General features: G+C 42.0%; 1 protein-coding gene across 4 annotated transcripts in view; it reads right to left on the bottom strand.

Annotated features, from left to right (window-relative positions):
• Window positions 1-21,179, bottom strand: part of LOC112215328 (GTP-binding protein Rheb) — a 38,037-nt gene extending 16,858 nt beyond the window's left edge. Inside the window, exons 1-5 of one of the 4 annotated variants that reach the window (XM_024374274.2) lie at window positions 21,090-21,179; window positions 20,884-20,990; window positions 10,047-10,118; window positions 6,470-6,537; window positions 5,904-5,986 (exon numbers count right to left, since the gene is read on the bottom strand). In XM_024374274.2, the coding sequence (XP_024230042.1) occupies window positions 5,904-5,986; window positions 6,470-6,537; window positions 10,047-10,118; window positions 20,884-20,935 (275 nt within the window). In that variant the 5' untranslated portion in view covers window positions 20,936-20,990; window positions 21,090-21,179. Of the gene's footprint in view, window positions 1-5,903; window positions 5,987-6,469; window positions 6,538-10,046; window positions 10,119-20,883 lie in introns of all 4 variants that reach the window. The other 3 variants (XM_024374273.2, XM_024374275.2, XM_042298798.1) reach the window with 3 other exon arrangements.
• Between the last annotated feature and the right edge of the window lie 1,051 nt (window positions 21,180-22,230).

Below are 22,230 nucleotides of genomic sequence, written 5' to 3'. Positions count from 1 at the left end.
CTGTGTGTGTGGGCGCGTTTGTGTGCGAATAAGCAGCAACACCATCTGAGAGCTAAGTGGGTGCTGATCCATCCACATCTTCACAATAATAATAAGGATAAATTAAACCACGGCCTTTTATCACCTACATAGATTTTTAATAGGGGCCTCATCAAAAGATAATCATTTGCTCATTAAATGTGTTACATTGGTATGGATTTGGAGAGGGCTGATGGGAGGCATAACCTACCATGATTACATTGACAAACATTGCCTAACGACCAGACTGGGACAAAATCAGGGCTGCGTTCAAAAAAAAAAAAAAAAGAGGACTGTTGCGGTTGAACCATTGCTTGAAATCGATACGACATAAGCTTTGATACGAGAAGAAACCTCCCTCAAATAAGAACCATCAATACTACTGTACTTAATGTTCCATTTCAATACTACTGTACTTAACAATGCGCTATTTGTTTGCTTGTTAGATGCCTTTCCAACATCTAGGTGAGGAATGTTGTTCCATCAGTGTCATAGTCTACTGTAGAGGCCTATATAACTCAACCCAACGTAGCAGGCGTATAATAAATGCCTTAGTGTCGTAGCTTTTTTTCTGGCCCTGAGGAGAAAAAGAGGGGGAGGTTCTCTTCTGCACTGTTGAACCAATCCAGTAAATGTGGAGGAGGAGTTAAGATGGGGAGTCGCCTTGTTAACGTCCAAAAGGAGAAGTCGAGTGACAGGCTCTCTTTCCATTTCCTCTGAAAATCAGATGCATCTGTTTTTTAAAACCCGGCAGAGGGTGAGCTAGACCTGACGCAGAGTTTGAGACTCAATATAAAATGACGAACGTTGAGTCCCAATCTGGTCAGTAGAAATGCATGTAAATCAATGGGGATATTAACTAAATTTGACATCATTAACTGGCCAGTAGGAAGACATGACGGGATGGGGTTAGGAACAGATTTCTCCAGGGAAACTCTCCCTAGGCCCGCTCCCATGGCATCTTACATAAGTCTCTGTGGCACACACACACAGCATCCTAGGCTCCAGTACAATAGTCTTACACAGGACAAAGCATTTGCTACAGTATGAATCCTGTTGAAATTATTGTTTAGAAATGTATGGAGGAATTACAGGAGAGAAAATGCAGTAGTAGAGTTATCAGGAAGCCCTTGAAAAAGAGACTCTGGGTCTTAATGAGCTTTTCCTGGTTAAATAAAATATGACTTTAATTTTGGTCAACTCTCTGCAGTCAGGAGAACTTCTGTACTGGTTCATTCTCGTATTAACGGTGAGAAGCTGACAGAGAGACAGAGAGAGAGAGAGACAGAGAGAGAGACTAGAGGGGGAAATCAATCATTTCCAGGCCCAGGGACATGTACTAGTCTGTGGCGACCTAAATGCCAGAACCGGACAAGAACCTGACACCCTCAGCACACAGGGGGACAAACACCTGCCTGCAGGTGACAGCATTCCCTCCCACATATGCCCCCCTAGACACAACTATGACAACATAACCAACAAAAACGGGTCACAACTCCTGCAGCTCTGTCGCACGCTGGGTATGTACATAGTCAATGGTAGGCTTCGAGGGGACTCCTATGGTAGGTACACCTACCTATAGCTCATCTCTTGGCAGTAGTACTGTAGACTACTTTATCACTGACCTCAACCCAGAGTCTCTCAGAGCGTTCACAGTCAGCCCACTGACACCCCTATCAGACCACAGCAAAATCACAGTCTACTTGAACAGAGCAATACTCAAATCAAAGCCAAAGGAACTGAGTGAAATGCTATAGATGGAAGGAATGCAGTTTGGAAACCTACCAAAAAACAATTAGGCAACAACAAATTCAATCCCTTTTAGACAATTTCCTGGGTAAAACATTCCACTGTAATAGTGAAGGTGTAAACTTGGCAGTAGAAAATCTGAACAGTATATTTGACCTCTCAGCTTCCCTATCAAATCTAAAAATCTCAAATAGAAAACTGAAGACAATGAACAACAATGACAAATGGTTTGATGAAGAATGCAAAAACCTAAGAAAGAAATTGAGAAACCTGTCCAACCAAAAACATAGACCCGGAAAACCTGAGTCTACGCCTTCACTATGGTGAATCACTAAAACAATACAGAAATACACGAAGGAAAAAGAAGGAACAGCAGATCAGAAATCAGCTCAATGTAATTGAAGAATCCATAGACTAACCACTTCTGGGAAAATTGGAAAACACTAAGCAAACAACAACAAATAATTATCTATCCAAAATGGAGATGTATGGGTAAACCTTTTCTCCAATCTTTTTGGCTCTATAACAAAGAATAAAGAACAAAAACATATACACTGCTCAAAAAAGAAAGGGAACACTAAAATAACACATCCTAGGTCTGAATGAATGAAATAATCTTATTAAATACTTTTTTCTTTACATAGTTGAATGTGCTGACAAAAATCACACAAATTATCAATGGGAATCAAATGTATTTACCCATGGAGGTCTGGATTTGGAGTCACACTCAAAATTAAAGTGGAAAACCACACTACAGACTGATCCAACTTTGATGTAATGTCCTTAAAACAAGTCAAAATGAGGCTCAGTAGTGTGTGTGGCCTCCACGTGCCTGTATGACCTCCCTACAACGTCTGGGCATGCTCCTGATGAGGTGGCGGATGGTCTCCTGAGGGATCTCCTCCCAGACCTGGACTAAAGCATCCACCAACTCCTGGACAGTCTGTGGTGCAACGTGGCGTTGGTGGATGGAGCGAGACATGATGTCCCCCAGATGTGCTCAATTGGATTCAGGTCTGGGGAACGGGCGGGCCAGTCCATAGCATCAATGCCTTCCTCTTGCAGGAACTGCTGACACACTTCAGCCACATGAGGTCTAGCATTGTCTTGCATTAGGAGGAACCCAGGGCCAACCGCACCAGTATATGGTCTCACAAGGGGGCTGATGATCTCATCTCGGTACCTAATGGCAGTCAGGCTACCTCTGGCGAGCACATGGAGGGCTGTGCGGTCCCCCAAAGAAATGCCACCCCACACCATGACTGACCCACCGCCAAACCGGTCATGCTGGAGGATGTTGCAGGCAGCAGAACGTTCTCCACGGAGTCTCCAGACTCTGTCACGTCTGTCACATGTGCTCAGTGTGGACCTGCTTTCATCTGTGAATCGCCATGACCACAAATACAAATTCCATCTAGATACTTTTGTCCTAGAGCACACAAAAAACTATACATACCTTGGCCTAAACATCAGCGCCACAGTTAACTTCCACAAAGCTGTGAATGATCTGAGAGACAAGGCAAGAAGGGCATTCTATGCCATCAAAAGGAACATACATTTCAACATACCAATTAGGATCTGGCTAAAAATACTTGAATCAGTCATAGAGCCCATTTCCCTTTACGGTTGTGAGGTCTGGGGTCCGCTCACCAACCAAGACTTCACAAAATGGGACAAACACCAAATTGAGACTCTGCATGCAGAATTCTGCAAAAATATCCTCCGTGTACAACGTAGAACACCAAATAATGCATGCAGAGCAGAATTAGGCCGATACCCACTAATTATCAAAATCCAGAAAAGAGACGTTAAATTCTACAACCACTTAAAAGGAAGCGATTCCCAAACCTTCCATAACAAAGCCATCACCTACAGAGAGATGAACCCGGAGAAGAGTCCCCTAAGCAAGCTGGTCCTGGGGCTCTGTTCACAAACACACCCTACAGAGCTCCAGGACAGCAGCACAATTTGACCCAACCAAATCATGAGAAAACAAAAAGATAATTACTTGACACATTGGAAAGAATTAACAAAGAAACAGAGAAAACTAGAATGCTATTTGGCCCTAAACAGAGAGTACACAGTGGCAGAATACCTGACCAATGTGACAGACCCAAACTTAAGGAAAGCTTTGACTATGTACAGACTCAGTGAGCATAGCCTTGCTATTGAGAAAGGCCGCCGTAGGCAGACATGGCTCTCAAGGGAAGATGTGCTCACTGCCCACAAATGAGGTGGAAACTGAGCTGCACTTCCTACCCTCCTGCCCAACGTATGACCATATTAGAGAGACATATTTCCCTCAGATTACACAGATCCACAAAGAATTCAAAAATAAATCCAATTTTGATAAACTCCCATATCTACTGGGTGAAATACCACAGTGTACCATCACAGCAGCAAGATTTGTGACCTGTTGCCACGAGAAAAGGGCAACCAGTGAAGAACAAACACCATTGTAAATACAACCCATATTTATGCTTATTTATTTTCCCTTGTGTACTTTAACCATTTGTACATTGTTAAAACACTGTATATATATATATATACACATTGTTAAAACAATGTGTGTGTATATATGACATTTGTAATGTCTTTATTGTTTTGAAACTTCTGTATGTGTAACGTTTACTGTTCATTTTTATTGTTTATTTCACTTTTGTATATTATCTATCTCACTTGCTTTGGCAATGTTAACACATGTTTCCCATGCCAATACAGCCCCTTGAATTTAAAGACAGAGAGAGACAGCAGAAAAAAAAAGCACAGAGACCCAAATAATGGTGAATTACACCTTCATTACTGTGAGACAAAAAAAAAAACGTTTAAAAAAATCCAAACAAGAGGAATTAGCGATACAAAATGGTGACATATGGACAACCTATTTTAAAACACTCTACAACACCGTTCAAATTGACAAACGCAGAACGCCAGATTCATGAGAAGTTGAATGTATTAGAAAAAGCTTTAAAGGACAAATCAAAATCCATTGGACTCCCCAGTTACTGACCAGGAGCTCTATAAGAAACTTCAGGCCCTCAAATTTAAAAAGCATGCAGACCTGATGACATCCTAAATGAGATGCTCAAATTCACTAGTGCAACCTTTCAATTGGCTATATTAAAACTGTTTAATTTGATCCTGAGTGTAGGTTATTTCCCTGACATGGGGAATCAAGGACTCATAACCCCAATCTTTAAGAACGGAGACAAATTTGACCCTTACAATTACAGAGGTATTTGTGTGAACAGTAACCTGGGGAAGGTTTTCTGTAGTATTATAAATGTAAGAGTTCTAATCTTCCTTAATAAGCACAATGTCTTGAGTAAAAGCCCAATTGGATTTATACCAAAACATGGCACAACTGATCATATTTACACCCTACACACCCTGACAGATAAACATGTCCACCAAAATGCACAACACAGGATATATTATGGTATAGGACTACTATCATTAGATATTCCCACTAGTGTTGGAGTATTCACTACAGAGGCCTTACTCCATCGAAACGCTCCTATACAGCCCTTATATATGACAGAGAGAGAGTGTGGAATTGAGAGACGGATGGAGTGAGGAAAGCGTAGGATGGAGAGGAAGCCAGTGAGGGGAGAGATGAGGTTAAGAGAGAAGAGGCAAGGGAGGAGAGAGATAGATGGAATGATTTTATCTCCAGCTGACATGGAGGCAAGGTAGAACACACACCCCACATGCGCTAGAAACGACCATCTCTGATTCATATATTTCAGCTACCTCTAATACTGCAACATACAGAAGCCCTGTTCCATATAATAGCATACAGATAGAAATGTGAAAGATCAGAGGCACTATTTGTAATTTAATATTCACCAAAATAACATACTACACATCTTCCCTTTCAAACGTGACTAGATCTTTAATTTCAAACTAGCAGAGGCACAAAATAATGAGATTTTCATTGAGAACGCATTGATTTGGCAGGTGTTCGAGCTCACTTTGAATAATAATAGCTGCAATGGTTTATTCATGCCTTTTTTAAGAGAGAGAGAGAGGATAGCTACCAGATAGATTCAAAGAAACCTTAAGCGACGTGATCACTCAGGGATAAGCAATGAAGCTTTAGCAGCAGTATGAAGGGGAGGGCGGAGCTTACCTACCTTTTATTTGACGTGACAGAATACACCAAAATGTATCCGTTGATGTCTATGGAGTAGGTCTGAGGGAAAATGGAGTATTCATCCTGCCAGAGAGAAAGAAGCCTTTTGTGGAAGGATTCGTCAAACATCAGAGAGAGAATGTCTACCCTACGATGGGAAAAATTAGGAAATGTAGCTACTGTATGTGGAATGAGGCTGAATAAGGATGTCAATTGAGATCTAATCTACACCTGGTCCAGTCTACACTGCCCCTGGTCCAGTCTACACTGCCCCTGGTCCAGTCTACACTGCCCCTGGTCCAGTCTACACTGCCCCTGGTCCAGTCTACACTGCCCCTGGTCCAGTCTACACTGCCCCTGGTCCAGTCTACACTGCCCCTGGTCCAGTCTACACTGCCCCTGGTCCAGTCTACACTGCCCCTGGTCCAGTCTACACTGCCCCTGGTCCAGTCTACACTGCCCCTGGTATTAAAAATATTTTATGTTGGCTCTCAGAGTGGCCCACTGGCAGTCTGACCACAACATTCTGATGTGTGAGAAGTCTCTCCACTGGTAAGAGGGACACACCTGTCCAGCTGTGTCCACCAACTGCAGGTGGTACTCCTGACCATTCACTGTGATCATCTTTGTAAACGCTGAGGAGAGAGAGAGAGAGAGAAGGGAAGACTAAAGTTGTGTTTACACTGGCAGTCATTCTGATCTTTTGACCAATCAGATAAACTATTTTGCTGTGTATTGGGCTGCCTGTGTAAATGCAGCCTTAGAGTTCCTAAGTGATTCTACCCACCTACAGTTCTGTCACAGGTATTCTAAAAGAACATAGAATTAGCAAGACAAGTAGAGACACAAAGAACGTCTCATTCATTACAAATAAGAAGGCCATTTCTCCACATCGCTTTGATGAGCCCATGACAAATCATGGTGAAGCAGAGAGAGAAGTAGGGCAACATGTTGATGTAGTGCTGAGATCATAACACAGTGGAAGTGACGTGTTTAAATCAACTAGAACAGGCAGGACTGAGACACATTCTGATTGAGCTGTGACTCTGGATGACTGGAACTGAACTTCCTGCCTGCCGACTGCCCAACAGACAGAGGCCCTCCGAGCTCATGGGCAAGACCACATGTACACCGCTTTCTTCTTCAAGGTGAGTGGAGGTGAAAACCCATATCCACCCTTGTGCTTCATCACAGAAGGTGAAAACCCATATCCACCCTTGTGCTTCATCACAGAAGGTGAAAACCCATATCCACCCTTGTGCCTCATAACAGGTGGTGGTGGAGGTGAAAACTAGGAGGTCGACCGACTAATCGTAATTGACGATTAATTAGGGCTGATTTCAAGTTTTCATAGCAATCGGTAATCACCATTTTTGGACACCGATCATGGCACTCCACGAGAAGACTGCGTGGCAGGCTGACTACCTGTTATGTGAGTGCAGCAAGGAGCCAAGGTAAGGTGCTAGTTATCATTAAACGTATCTCATAAAAAACAATTAATCACTAGTTAACTACACATGGTTGACGATATTACTAGTTTATCTAGCGTGTCCTGCGTTGCATATAATCGATGAGGTGCCCGTTAATTTATCATTGAATTACAGCCTACTTCGCCAAACGGGTGATGATTTAACAAGCGCATTCGTGAAAAAAAGCACTGTCGTTGCACCAATGCGTACCTAACCATAAACATCAACACACAAGTATATATTTTTAAACCTGCATATTTAGTTAATATTGCCTTCTAACATTACTTTCTTTTAACTAGGGAAATTGTGTCACTTATCTTGCGTTCTGTGCAACAGAGTCAGGGTATTTGCAGCAGTTTGAGCCGCCTGGCTCGTTGCGAACTGTGTGAAGACTATTTCTTCCTAACAAAGACAGCCAACTTCGCCAATCGGGGGATGATTTAACAAAAGCGCATTTGCGAAAAAAGCACAATCCTTGCATGAATGTACCTAACCTTAAACATAAATGCCTTTCTTAAAATCAATACACAGAAGTATATTTTGTTAAAAGAAATTCAGGTTAGCAGGCAATATTAAACTAGGGAAATTGTGTCACTTCTCTTGCGTTCATTACACGCAGAGTCAGGGTATATACAACAGTTTGGGTCGCCTGGCTCGTTGCGAACTAATTTGCAAGAATTTTAGGTAATTATGACATAACATTGAAGGTTGTGCAATGTAACAGCAATATTTAGACTGATGGATGCCACCCGTTAGATAAAATACAGAACTGTTCCGTATTTCACTGAAAGAAAAAACGTCTCGTTTTCGAGATGATCGTTTCCAGATTTGACCATATTAATGACCAAAGGCCCAAATTTCTGTGTGTTATGTTATAATTAAGTATATGATTTGATAGAGCAGTCTGACTGAGCAGTGGTAGGCAGCAGCAGGCTCGTAAGCATTCATTCAAACTGCACTTTTGTGCGTTTGCCAGCAGCTCTTCGCTGTGCTTCAAGCATTGAGCTGTTTATGACTTCAAGCCTATCAACTCCCGATATTAGGCTGGTGTAACCGATGTGAAAGGGCTAGCTTAGCGGGGTGCACGCTAATAGCGTTTCAATCGGTGACGTCACTCGCTCTGAGACCTTGAAGTAGTTTTTCCCCTTGCTCTGTAAGGGCCGTGGCTTTTGTGGAGCGATGGGTAACGATGCTTCGTGGGTAGCTGTTGTCCATGTGTTCCTGGTTCGAGCCCAGGTAGGGGCGAGGAGAGGGACGGAAGCTATACTGTTACACTGGCAATAATAGAGTGCCTATAAGAACATCCAATAGTCAAAAGGTATAGGAAATACAAACCATATAGAGAGAAATAGTCCTATAATTCCTATAATAACTACAACCTAAAACGTCTTACCTGGGAATATTGAAGACTCATGTTAAAAGGAACCACTAGCTTTCATATGTTCTCATGTTCTGAGCAAGGAACTTAAACGTTAGCTTTTTTTACATGGCACATATTGTATTTTTACTTTCTTCTCCAACACGTTTTTGCATTATTTAAACCAAATTGAACATGTTCAAACAAATATATATATTTTTTAAATTTTATTTTTTAAAGCCGATTAATCGGTACTGGGGTTTTTGGTCCTGCAATAATCGGTATCGGTGTTGAAAAATCTAAATCGGTCGACCTGTAGTGAAAACCCATATCCATCTTTGTGCCTCATCACAGGAGGTGGTTCTGTGGTGACCGGTGGGCTGGGATCACAGGTGAGCGAAGGGGGTTTTCTTCAGTGGCTTATTTAAGCGCGACACACACATACACACACCGAAATAGCAGGAAAGACAGCCAAATCCACATCGCAACTGTAGTATAGTAGAATGAAAGCCAGAATAATTTATAAATGGGAAGCATTCTACGTTCCTGGGCTTAGAGACGCAGCTGAGGCAATCAAGCATTTCATTCACAAAAAAAATAAGCCCTGGCTGGCTAAAAATAACTAGATGTTCCTTTCAACGGAGGCTGCATGGATGGAAGCTCCCCAAGCCTTAAGACACCGTAGATACAGTAGGCAGGAACACAGTCTACCCTAGGAGTGTTAAGCTACTGTAACATGCATTAAGCTGTGTGCTCCGTGCTAACAAAGGGAGCAATGCCATACCAACAATGTGTATTGCGCGCATGTATGTCTGACTGAAGCGTGTGTGTGTGTTATTGGTTTGTCTACCTTTGAGAGACGATGAGTGAGGTAGACCACTACCTTCTGTCAAAACGACTGTTCATTCACAAACATCAGAAATGCTCCCCTGGCTCTCCACGCAAATAGTTTGTAGTGGCGATGAAACAGAGTCTTCCCACACAACCCACTAATAAAAATGCTCCTATTGAAGAGAGAAAGAGAGTGCACGTGTGTGTGTGAGCAAACAAGTGTGTACATGGGTGCCCTTTCTAATAGTGTGTGTACTTATATATTGTTGTTTTGTGGTGTGGTTTTCATATAAACCCTTGGGCTTCCAACCACACCTGCACACCCCTTTAAAAAAAATCTGTATTGTTTTCTCTGGTGCAAATAAATAAAGTGTCTGCTGAGTCAGAGTTGTGTGAACTTCACAATGAATGAGGAGCCTAGAGACATGCACCTGTGTCCAGAACTCAGAAACCTGGAGGGGGACCGGTGATGACATCACACACTTACTGTTTTCAATGGTTGGGTCATATGAGTCGACAAACTGGCCTTCCACAAACTGTATTGTCAAGGAGGATTTACCTGCAAAGGAGAAAATGGAGAATCTTCGCTGATCGATGTCCTTTGATTAACATATGTTGTAATTCATCAGCATTATAAGGAAAGGCCAAATACTCTGACTTCCTTGTGTGAATGCAGAGGCCTCCATCTAAATGCTCCTATACAGCCCTTATATATAATATATATGTCGCAGCCTGTTGCTATAACAAAAGAGAGTGGAGTACTGCTATGCATGGTTGGAGAGACATGAACTCTCTCGCTCTGTGGGAAAAGCCCGGAGGAGTGGAGCGTCAGAATGAATGAGAAGCTCGCTCCCATTTTCAACGCTCCACTAGTCTCGCATCAATGCTGAATGATCACCTCCCAGTCCAAAATTAACTATCTTGTCTCCCCGGGAGGTGAAAATCCAGGGACACACACATGCAGATGATTGAGATTAATAGAAAATAGGCTACATAGTTTGAAATGCTTTCAGATTCTTTGTGGATTCCACTTGTAGTATGTTGGGCTCTTTCAGCGAAGGATAGTCACAATGTGTAGGAAATGTGCACCATTCGAACACGGTTTCAGTTTAGGTTTAAGGAAAACACATTGGAAAAGCACAGAATCAGTTGTGGGAAAAATACACAATGTCATCATTGAGTAAAAGTAAAGTTACCTTAATAGAAAATGACTCGCGTAAAAGTGAAAGTCACCCAGTAAAATACTATTTGAGTAAAAGTCTGAAAGTATTCGTGTTTTAAATATACACAGTTGAAGTCAGAAGTTTACATACACCTTAGCCAAATACATTTAAACTCAGTTTTTCACAATTCCTGACATTTAATCCTAGTAAAAACTCCCCATTTTAGGTCAGTTAGGATGACCACTTAATTTTAAGAATGCGAAATGTCAGAATAATTGCAGAGAGAAATATTTATTTCAGCTTTTATTTCTTTCATCACATTCCTAGTGGGTCAGAAGTTTATACACAATTAGTATTTGGTAGCATTGCCTTTAAATTGTTTAACTTGGGTCAAATGTTTCAGGTAGACTTCCACAAGCTTCCCACAATGAGTTGGGTGAATTTTGGCCCATTTCTCCTGACAGAGCTGGTGTAACTGAGTCAGGTTTGTAGGCCTCCTTGCTCACACACGCTTTTTCAGTTCTGCCCACAATTTTTTTATTGGATTGATGTCAGGGCTTTGTGATGGCCACTCCAATACCTTGACTTTGTTGTCCTTAAGCCATTTTAATACAGCTTCGGAAGTATGCTTGGGGTAATTCTCCATTTGGAAGACCCATTTGCGACCAAGCTTTAACTTCCTGACTGATATATTGAGATGTTGCTTCAATATATCCACATTTTCCTGCCATCTATTTTGTGAAGTGCACCAATCTCTCCTGCAGCAAAGCACCCTCACAACATGATGCTGACACCCCCATGCTTCACGGTTGGGATGGTGTTCTTCGACTTGCAAGCCTCCCCCTTTTTCCTCCAAACATGATGGCCAAACAGTTCTATTTTGGTTTCATCAGACCAGAGGACAACCTTTGTCCCCACGTGCAGTTGCAAACTGTAATCTGGTTTTTCTATGCAGGTTTTGGAGCAGTGGTTTCTTCCTTGCTGAGCGGCCTTTCAGGTTATGTCAATATAGGACTCATTTTACTGTGGATATAAATACTTTTGTACCGGTTTCCTCCAGCATCTTCACAAGGTCCTTTGCTGTTGTTCTGGGATTGATTTGCACTTTTCACACCAAAGTACGTTAATCTCTAGGAGACAGAACGCATCTGCTTCCTGAATGGTATGACAGCTGTGTGTCCCATGGTGTTTATACTTACGTACTATTGTTTGTACAGATGAATGTGGTACCTTCAGGCGTTTGGAAATTGCTCCCAAGGATGAACCAGACTTGTGGAGGTCTACCATTTTTTTCTGAGGTCTTGGCTGATTTCTTTTGATTTTCCCATGATGTCAAGCAAAGAGGAACTGAGTTTGAAGGTAGGCCTTGAAATACATCCACATGTACACCTCCAATTGACTAAAATTACGTCAATTAGCCTATCAGAAGCTTCTAAAGCCATGACATTATTTTCTGGAATTTTCCAAGCTGTTTAAAGGCACAGTCAACTTGTGATTCAGTGAATTATAAGTGAAATAAATCTGTAGACAATTGTTGGTAAAATTACTTGTGTCATGCACAAAGTAGATGTCTAACCGACTTGCTAAAACTATAGTTTGTTTAACAAGAAATTTATTGACGCCAACCTAAGTGTATGTAAACTTCCGAATTTAACTGTACATAAGTATCATTTCAAGTTCCTTATATAAAAAATGCACTATGCAGAAATTGCTCCGCCATTTCCTGGTTGCTAAAATTCTACATTTCAGTTTGAGAGACCAAACAAGCAGTCAAAAATAATGTTTATTCAGCTGTTTGAAGCCGGTGTACAAAAGCCATAGTAAAATATGTAAAAACGAAACTGCAGAACGGGAAGCATAGAAATAGCGCACATAGAACAGATCTACTGCTTCTTAGACTTGCTTTCAAAGGGTTTGAAAGATCTATAAACTCACATTTCTTTGTGAATTTGGTCAGCTCGCCCAAAAAGTTACATATTGTTGCTTTAAGCGAAACAGATGGCACCATTACCTTTTTTTACGGATAGCCAGGAGCACACTCCAAAGCTCAGACATAATTTACAAAGCATTGTGTTTAGTGAGTCCACCAGATCAGAGGCAGTAGTGATGACCAGGGATATTCCTTGGATAAGTGTGTGAATTGGTAATTTTCCTGTCCTGCTAAACATTCAAAATCTAACGAGTACTTTTGGGTGTCAGGGAAAATGTATGAAGTAAAAGGTACATTATTTCCTTTAGGAATGTAGTGATAAAAATTGTCAAAAATATAAAATAGCAAAGTCAAGTACAGATACCCCAAAAAAACGACGTAAGTTCTCAGCCTGGTTTGACGAACACCATTGGAAATAGCCTACATCAGGTATCAACAACTAGATTCAGCCGGGGGCCAATGTTTTTATGGTGCAGTCTTTCAGATGGGACGCTAAAACGGGTGTCCTGACTCTGTCGTGTCACTCTGGTCTCTCCACCTGACAGATGATGTGTGATGAGCGCTCCGGCACAACAGTTGTCACCGTGCATCACGGAGGTGGGTGCTACACATTGATGGTGGATGAGGGGAGTTTCTCCCTACAATGTAAAGTTAGTAGAAAAGTTTGATATAAATCCAATCAGTTATAATTATTATTTGTATACGACCACATCTCTATTATGCGTTGGAATACTTTGATTTCCAAAATTAAAATCACTTTCCAAAATAATACAACTTTTAATAAATATATATTTTAAAACACTGCTCAAAACCTGTGGGGGGGGCAAATAAAACCACCCGCAGGCCCCACCAGTTGGGGAACCCTGGCCTACATAATGTTAACCCGGTTTCACACCAGTTTTCAGTTTGGTTTGCTGATGACACATTAGAAATGCATGGGGAATGTACATCATTCTAACCAGGTTATCAAACTTGCTAGCAGTTTAAGTGTGACGAGAACACAGGCATCCTCTGAACTATAAATAGACCCTGCGACAAAAACATCTGAACATACAGTTCTCTCTCTGTAATTGTATGCGACCTCAAAATAATGCCCAGATGCAGGAGTTGCAGATTATGCAGTGACCTGACACAATGTGTGGAGAAACAGGAAGAAGTAGTGTATTCCATGGCACTGTACAAACCAATTTTCTCCTTCCTCTTCAGTGGCTTTAATGAGACACGAGCCAACGCCTATGACATATTTAAAGATTCAGCATGACTATCACAAAGACTGGAGACATGCCAATTAACAGATTGGCTATGTATGAGTCGCTGTAACGCACTGTGGGTGTCCTTTTGAGTCTTTAGTATACAGTACAACATATGCAGCATATTATAGTAGGAAAGCTGATTTTTTAAAAAATAAAACAGGATGAATAGCTGGAGTACAATAATATGGCAAAAAAGGTTTTATGAGGACATGAAGACTGAAAAATGGGGACATTACCAATTGTCTTTAGAATGTATATGTGAACACTGGAAATGACAGGCCGAACATTTAATCCTTATACTGTAGTCTATGGTCTTGATTTTCTTGGACTTGTTTGGGAATGAACCAAACTGAATGGAAAGGTCTATAGTATACTGCTATGATTTTGCAACAGGGATTTTACTACACTTGTGGTGTACATTTGTACGGCAATGGTGGAAAGATATTATTAAAAAGTTTGCTTAACTATGCTTTGAGGTCCAACATTATTCCAAGTTCTTTGTGAACCAAAGCCGTGAGGTTGGTATAAGGACTGGAAGCTGTGACATATGGGCCACATTCAAAACCGGACAGTAATACCAACATCTCTGGCATGGAAAATATCCACTGCAGCTTGTGGACCAAGTTCTGAAAATAGTTTTGAGGCTATCATGTCAAGGGGCTCAACCTCTGACATTAATGGTAATACCAAGGTGACGCGTCTAATAGTGATGCGCAGGTTGACTCATATCCCGCAGTCCCTGTGGTTATATCCGCGGGTTGACTCATATCCCGCAGTCCCTGTGGTTATATCCGCGGGTTGACTCATATCCCGCAGTCCCTGTGGTTATATCCGCGGGTTGACTCATATCCCGCAGTCCCTGTGGTTATATCCGCGGGTTGACTCATATCCCGCAGTCCCTGTGGTTATATCCGCGGGTTGACTCATATCCCGCAGTCCCTGGTTATATGGTTATATCCAGTCCCTGTGGGGTTGACTCATATCCCGCAGTCCCTGTGGTTATATCCGCGGGTTGACTCATATCCCGCAGTCCCTGTGGTTATATCCGCGGGTTGACTCATATCCCGCAGTCCCTGTGGTTATATCCGCGGGTTGACTCATATCCCGCAGTCCCTGTGGTTATATCCGCGGGTTGACTCATATCCCGCAGTCCCTGTGGTTATATCCCGGGTTGACTCATATCCCGCAGTCCCTGTGGTTATATCCGCGGGTTGACTCATATCCCGCAGTCCCTGTGGTTATATCCGCGGGTTGACTCATATCCCGCAGTCCCTGTGGTTATATCCGCGGGTTGACTCATATCCCGCAGTCCCTGTGGTTATATGGACTCATATCCCGCAGTCCCTGTGGTTATATCCGCGGGTTGACTCATATCCCGCAGTCCCTGTGGTTATATCCGCGGGTTGACTCATATCCCGCAGTCCCTGTGGTTATATCCGCGGGTTGACTCATATCCCGCAGTCCCTGTGGTTATATCCGCGGGTTGACTCATATCCCGCAGTCCCTGTGGTTATATCCGCGGGTTGACTCATATCCCGCAGTCCCTGTGGTTATATCCGCGGGTTGACTCATATCCCGCAATATCCGCAGTCCCTGTGGTTATATGACTCATATCCCGCAGTCCCTGTGGTTATATCCGCGGGTTGACTCATATCCCGCAGTCCCTGTGGTTATATCCGCGGGTTGACTCATATCCCGCAGTCCCTGTGGTTATATCCGCGGGTTGACTCATATCCCGCAGTCCCTGTGGTTATATCCGCGGGTTGACTCATATCCCGCAGTCCCTGTGGTTATATCCGCGGGTTGACTCATATCCCGCAGTCCCTGTGGTTATATCCGCGGGTTGACTCATATCCCGCAGTCCCTGTGGTTATATCCGCGGGTTGACTCATATCCCGCAGTCCCTGTGGTTATATCCGCGGGTTGACTCATATCCCGCAGTCCCTGTGGTTATATCCGCAGGTGGAATAAAGAGAAAACAATGAATTTAAAAAATGCATAAAATGTATAATTCATACAGTGGGGCAAAAAGTATTTAGTCAGACACCAATTGTGCAAGTTCTCCCACTTAAAAAGATGAGAGGCCTGTAAATTTCATCATATATACACTTCAACTATGACAGACAAAATGAGAAGAAAAAAACTTTTGCAAATAAATTCATTAAAAATCCTACAAAGTGAATTTCTGGATTTTTTTCTTCTCATTTTGTCTGTCATAGTTGAAGTGTACCTATGATGAAAATTACAGGCCTCTCTCATATTTTTAAGTGGGAGAACTTGCACAATTGGTGGCTGACTAAATACTTTTTTTGCCCCACTGTATCTATAGGCTACATACATTGAGGTTTTTCATTCATTATTTTTCATCTGCAGTTAGCGCGTAGCCTAAGCATTAAGGCCTTACTCTAGCGCGACAAATACAAGCCAACTGCCAAATGCTTTTGGGAACTTGGGCAGGAAAAGTTCACTTTGATCCACTGAGGCAAAAATGACAATTTCGGAGTTTAATTCAATAAGAGATAAGCTGCGAAACGGAGAGTTGAAAATAAAGAGAAGGACTTCAAAATGGCACATCAAGGGAACTGTATTGTTCAGATGAGTTAAATGTAATAGTAGCCAAGCTGAAATCTGGACACTGACTGTAGGTCGAAAACCTCAGTGTAATACACTGCTCAAAAAAATAAAAGGGAACACTTAAACACAATGTAACTCCAAGTCAATCACACTTCTGTGAAATCAAACTGTCCACTTAGGAAGCAACACTGATTGACAATCAATTTCACATGCTGTTGTGCAAATGGAATAGACAACAGGTGGAAATTATAGGCAATTAGCAAGACACCCCCAATAAAGGAGTGGTTCTGCAGGTGATAACCACAGACCACTTCTCAGTTCCTATGCTTCCTGGCTGATATTTTGGTCACTTTTGAATGCTGGCGGTGCTTTCACTCTAGTGGTAGCATGAGACGGAGTCTACAACCCACACAAGTGGCTCAGGTAGTGCAGCTCATCCAGGATGGAACATCAATGCGAGCTGTGGCAAGAAGGTTTGCTGTGTCTGTCAGCGTAGTGTCCAGAGCATGGAGGCACTACCAGGAGACAGGCCAGTACAACAGGAGATGTGGAGGAGGCCGTAGGAGGGCAACAACCCAGCAGCAGGACCGCTACCTCCACCTTTGTGCAATGAGGAGCAGGAGGAGCACTGCCAGAGCCATGCAAAATGACCTCCAGCAGGCCACAAATGTGCATGTGTCTGCCCAAACGGTCAGAAACAGACTCCATGAGGGTGGTATGAGGGCCCGACATCCACAGGTGGGGGTTGTGCTTACAGCCCAACACCGTGCAGGAAGTTTGGCATTTGCCAGAGAACACCAAGATTGGCAAATTCGCCTCTGGCACCCTGTGCTCTTCACAGATGAAAGCAGGTTCACACTGAGCTCATGTGACAGAGTCTGGAGACGCCGTGGAGAACGTTCTGCTGCCTGCAATATCCTCCAGCATGACCGGTTTGGCGGTGGGTCAGTCATGGTGTGGGGTGGCATTTCTTTGGGGGGCCGCACAGCCCTCCATGTGCTCGCCAGAGGTAGCCTGATTGCCATTAGGTACCGAGATGAGATCCTCAGACCCCTTGTCAGACCATATGCTGGTGCGGTTGGCCCTGGGTTCCTAATGCAAGACCTCATGTGGCTGGATTGTGTCAGCAGTTCCTGCAAGAGGAAGGCATTGATGCTATGGACTGGCCCACCCGTTCCCCAGACCTGAATCCAATTGAGCACATCTGGGACATCATGTCTCGCTCCATCCACCAACGCCACGTTGCACCACAAACTGTCCAGGAGTTGGCGGATGCTTTAATCCAGGTCTGGGAGGAGATCCCTCAGGAGACCATCCGCCACCTCATCAGGAGCATGCCCAGGCATTGTAGGGAAGTCATACAGGCACATGGAGGCCACACACACACTACTGAGCCTCATTTTGACTTGTTTTAAGGACATTACATCAAAGTTGGATCAGCTTGTAGTGTGGTTTTCCACTTTAATTTTGAGTGTGACTCCAGATCCAGACCTTCATGGGTTGATAAATTTGATTTCCATTTATCATTTGTGTGATTTTGTTGTCAGCACATTCAACTATGTAAAGACAAAAGTATTTAATAAGAACATTTCATTCATTCAGATCTAGGATATGTTATTTTAGTGTTCCCTTTATTTTTTGAGCAGTGTATAATATTGACTCCTGCAGAATTAAGCATTTCATGCAGTAAAATGATACACCAAATGTACATTTTGACTCGGGAACAGGAGTAGAGAAATCTGATTTATTTATTTCAGCATCTTGAGAAAATGAATGCGCGGTTAGAGACCGTCTGTAAAGGTGTTATCTTTATCAGCGTCATAAAAGCTGACAGTATTTCAACCACATAAAATGTGCATCCAAGCCAAACTTAAATCTTATCAAAAGCCCGCACAGCCGGTTGTGATAGAGCCTGGGATCGAACCTGGGTCTGTAGTGACGCCTTTAGCGCTGCAATGCAGTGCCTTAGACTGCTGCGCCACTCGGGAGGCCAAAATGTAAGTCAATGAATTATGCCAGCATGCAATTACTGGTTTTCACTTCAATTCACTAGGATGGTTGGGGAGTAACTGATTACATGTAATCTGATTACCAAAAACAAACTGTTACTTTACCAGCAACAAAAAATATCAAATCAGATTACAGATAGGCTACTTTTGAAAAACTAGATGATTACTTCTTGGACTTCTTTTCAATTCAGAAAAAATACATTGACACTTTTCTGTTTACTCAATGAAATTCAACATTGAAAAAAGGCGCAAATCTAAGTTTGTTCCATCTGAATGAGTGAACACAAGTCAGACCACTATGATGACACACAAAATGTGTTTGATGGATCCTTGCTGTCTTCTTCTAATGCACCCAAAGGGGAAAGTCATTCAGAAGCAACTAAAAGTAATCAGTAATCAGATTATGTTGCTGAGTTCGGTCAATTCAAAAGTTAGTTAATTATGAAAGTTTTGGACAGGTAACCTATCCACTGTTCACTAGCATATGGAATGTCATTTGAGGTAACAGCCAAATTCCTTCATAAAAAGCTACCACATTCACATTAATACTTCTACTCTCCTGAGTCGTGACATCCCAGCTAGCACATAACGTTCTGAGAACCATATGTTTCATAAGAGTGTGGTTGTCCTATGGTTATTTTTGCACACAACCTTCCCACAATGTTCTGGGAATGGTGCAGAATAGTTGCTTAGCTTTGGAACATTCTCAGCACATTTTTTGGGGGGTGACCTAACCAAATTCACATAGAAATGTGAGTTATAGATCAATCATCCTACTTGAAAACAAGTCTAAAAAGTGGTAGATCATTTATGTGCGCTATTTCTATGCTTCCCGTTCTTAAGTTTAGGTTGTTGCATCTTTTATTTTTGGTTTTGTACACCAGATTCAAACAGGTCAAACAATATTTTTGGCTATAGAAAAAATATTTGACAGCGATTTAGATGGTTCAATGATTCTGATTAGCTTATTTTGTCACAAACTGAAATTAGGCGAACTATTATAGTTTTAGCAATCAGGAAATGGCAGAGTGATTTCTGCAAAGTGATACTAACAGAACGTTTCTTAAAAGTTCAAACATGATTACATTACATTGTTCTAGGAATGTTCTCAAACAGTTCAGAGAATGTTAAGAAACACTCTCCTATGGGAATTTCAATAACTCAATACAATACAGCATAACGTTTCCACAAGGTTCCCTCACGGTTATATTTTAAGTCATGTTCTCAGAACATTTAGAAACCTTTCCATAAAAAACACAAGAAACCATTAGTAATGTTCAAAGAACGTTCTACGAATGTTATTGAAAAAAGTTGTGTTTTCAGTGTCCAAACTCTCTATCTTGTAAAGTGTGTTGGCTGTGGCCATTAATTGGCCACACCTGATCTTAATGAGTACTTGTTTCCTTTGATATATGGTGTTTGAATAGACTAAACGGAACAGCTTTCTATGAGTCTATGAGTAAAAAAACAATTTTAAAAAAACACATGGGTTGGTATCTCCATCCTGGTGATATTTAGTGGACTAATTAGTGGACTAATTACATGGATAGAGAACTGAAGATCATAGGTTTGAATCTCTCTGACACTGTGCTACAATTTAAAAAAAAATACATGTTTGAATGCTTAAGCAAATTCATTTCCATTTGTCCCACCTGTGCTTGGAGTTCAACATACTAAACTAGCGGTGTTAGTAAAAGTCTTATTGAGACATCCAGTGAACATTTAAAAGTTATTAAAAAAAAACATCAAATAAACTATGATTTCCATTCTCAGAACGTTAATAAAAGCACCCAGGAAAACTTTCACGGAACCATAGTAAAACGTTATCAGAACCTCCCTGCAACCTAAAAACTAATTGCTTCGTTCACAGAATCAATGGGAAACAAAAAAACGTTCGTTTCCACAATTTTAAGAAACCAATTGTGTTAGCTGGGGTACTAAGTCCCAGCATCAGGACCGCTCCTGCTGTCCACACCTGCTGTGGCGTCAACTCCGTCTTGCTACTTAGTGTCTTGCGTAACAACATTTACGTAACAAAAAATATAAAACATGATATAAAGTAATGTGCATAACGCAATTAACTATAGACTGCCATTTAAACTGTGATTTCAGTGGGAGGCCTACTAACGCTGGCTAGTAGAGGAAGGCCTATGCTACAGTTCTAAACTAAATCTCTAGAGTCGTGGGTTTCCAGTTGAGTGACATTCAGCTGACTGGCTGATTCAACAGCAACAATTGACCAGGCAGCGGACATTGTTGTAGTAGCCGCTCGATATGAGCATGCCGTTGACATCTGGTTAGTTGTATGTGAAGCTATCGTCATTGAACTCGCCTACATAGAAACCGCACAATAGACCTCGCCACCACTGAAAACGACTGAATTGCGCCCACTTACCGACGGATCTGTAGCCCAGGACGGCGATTTTTCGGGATTTCGGCTGCGGCATCTTTTAGCAGCGACACTACATCAAAATGATCAAAAACTGGAACAGATCTCAAATGCTATGTTAAAAACAACAAGGACCAGAATTGCACCTGCAATTAGCTCGTTTAAATAAAAAACTATTTAGCGAAAAGTAGTCACGCATTTGTATACTATACCTCACTCCCAAAGAAATATTCATGAATGCCCACTGTTGGTTGGTTGCGCTTACGCAGAAAGGAGGGTCTCTGTCCTCTTCTTGAGCTGCGGTTGGATACGGTTTATTCACCGTTTTTAGAAGCACGAAATTCATTGGCTCTCAAAGATTACAACGACTGGAGAATCTATCAATTCCGTTATGATGGCACTCTGACATCAATTTCTGTCATGTAGAAATGTCAAGAAAGGTAACTCGCGCATGATGTGTTATGAGTGTCACAACTAAATCTTGAGGTTTAACTGAGAACGTGTGTAGATCCTTCTGTGGGTACACATCATATTGGCCTTTTTAGAAATATATAGGTATCATATTTATTATTGACATGAATTTGCAATTCGAAACAAAGCAGTTCCAACCAGAAGGTCAGCAGCAGACGAGACGACATGGGCGCATAAATCTCACCTTGCATGGGTTCATTGACAATGGGTTTATAAAGGTTCTGGTCTCTGCTGCCATCTTGTGGTGCCTTATATACTTGCAGTACATTTAACTTCATATTATAGCAATGATTCCATTCACTGTTACAGAATATAACGTCACATTGAAATTGTAGAGCGCCACCAGCGAGGAGAGGACTGACTACTGACAATCTCCCATAATTATCCCAATGAGGCAGAGTGGGGTTAAATGAGGAAATATTTGGTGAGATCACATGCTGTTGCATGCTGGGTCTCGTAGTTTCTTGCCTCAATATATTTCTGCCAATGTACAAAGGATATGGTCTTCAGATATGGATCAAAGGATATAGATCAGATTTCTGAAAGTAGTCTATGAGCCAGGAGAAACTGTAATCCATGGATCATATTTCTGAAAGTAGTCTATGAGCCAGGAGAAACTGTAATCCATGGCTCATATTTCTGAAAGTAGTCTATGAGCCAGGAGAAACTGTAATCCATGGCTCAGATTTCTGAAAGTAGTCTATGAGCCAGGAGAAACTGTAATCCATGGATCATATTTCTGAAAGTAGTCTATGAGCCAGGAGAAACTGTAATTCATGGCTCAGGTTTCTGAAAGTAGTCTATGAGCCAGGAGAAACTGTAATCCATGGCTCAGATTTCTGAAAGTAGTCTATGAGCCAGGAGAAACTGTAATCCATGGAT

The sequence above is a fragment of the Oncorhynchus tshawytscha genome, linkage group LG16 (assembly GCF_018296145.1).
Source record: "Oncorhynchus tshawytscha isolate Ot180627B linkage group LG16, Otsh_v2.0, whole genome shotgun sequence".
Classification (NCBI taxonomy): Eukaryota; Metazoa; Chordata; class Actinopteri; order Salmoniformes; family Salmonidae; genus Oncorhynchus; species Oncorhynchus tshawytscha.
Note: the sequence above shows the minus strand (reverse complement) of the source record. Positions and strands in the feature narration are given on the sequence as shown.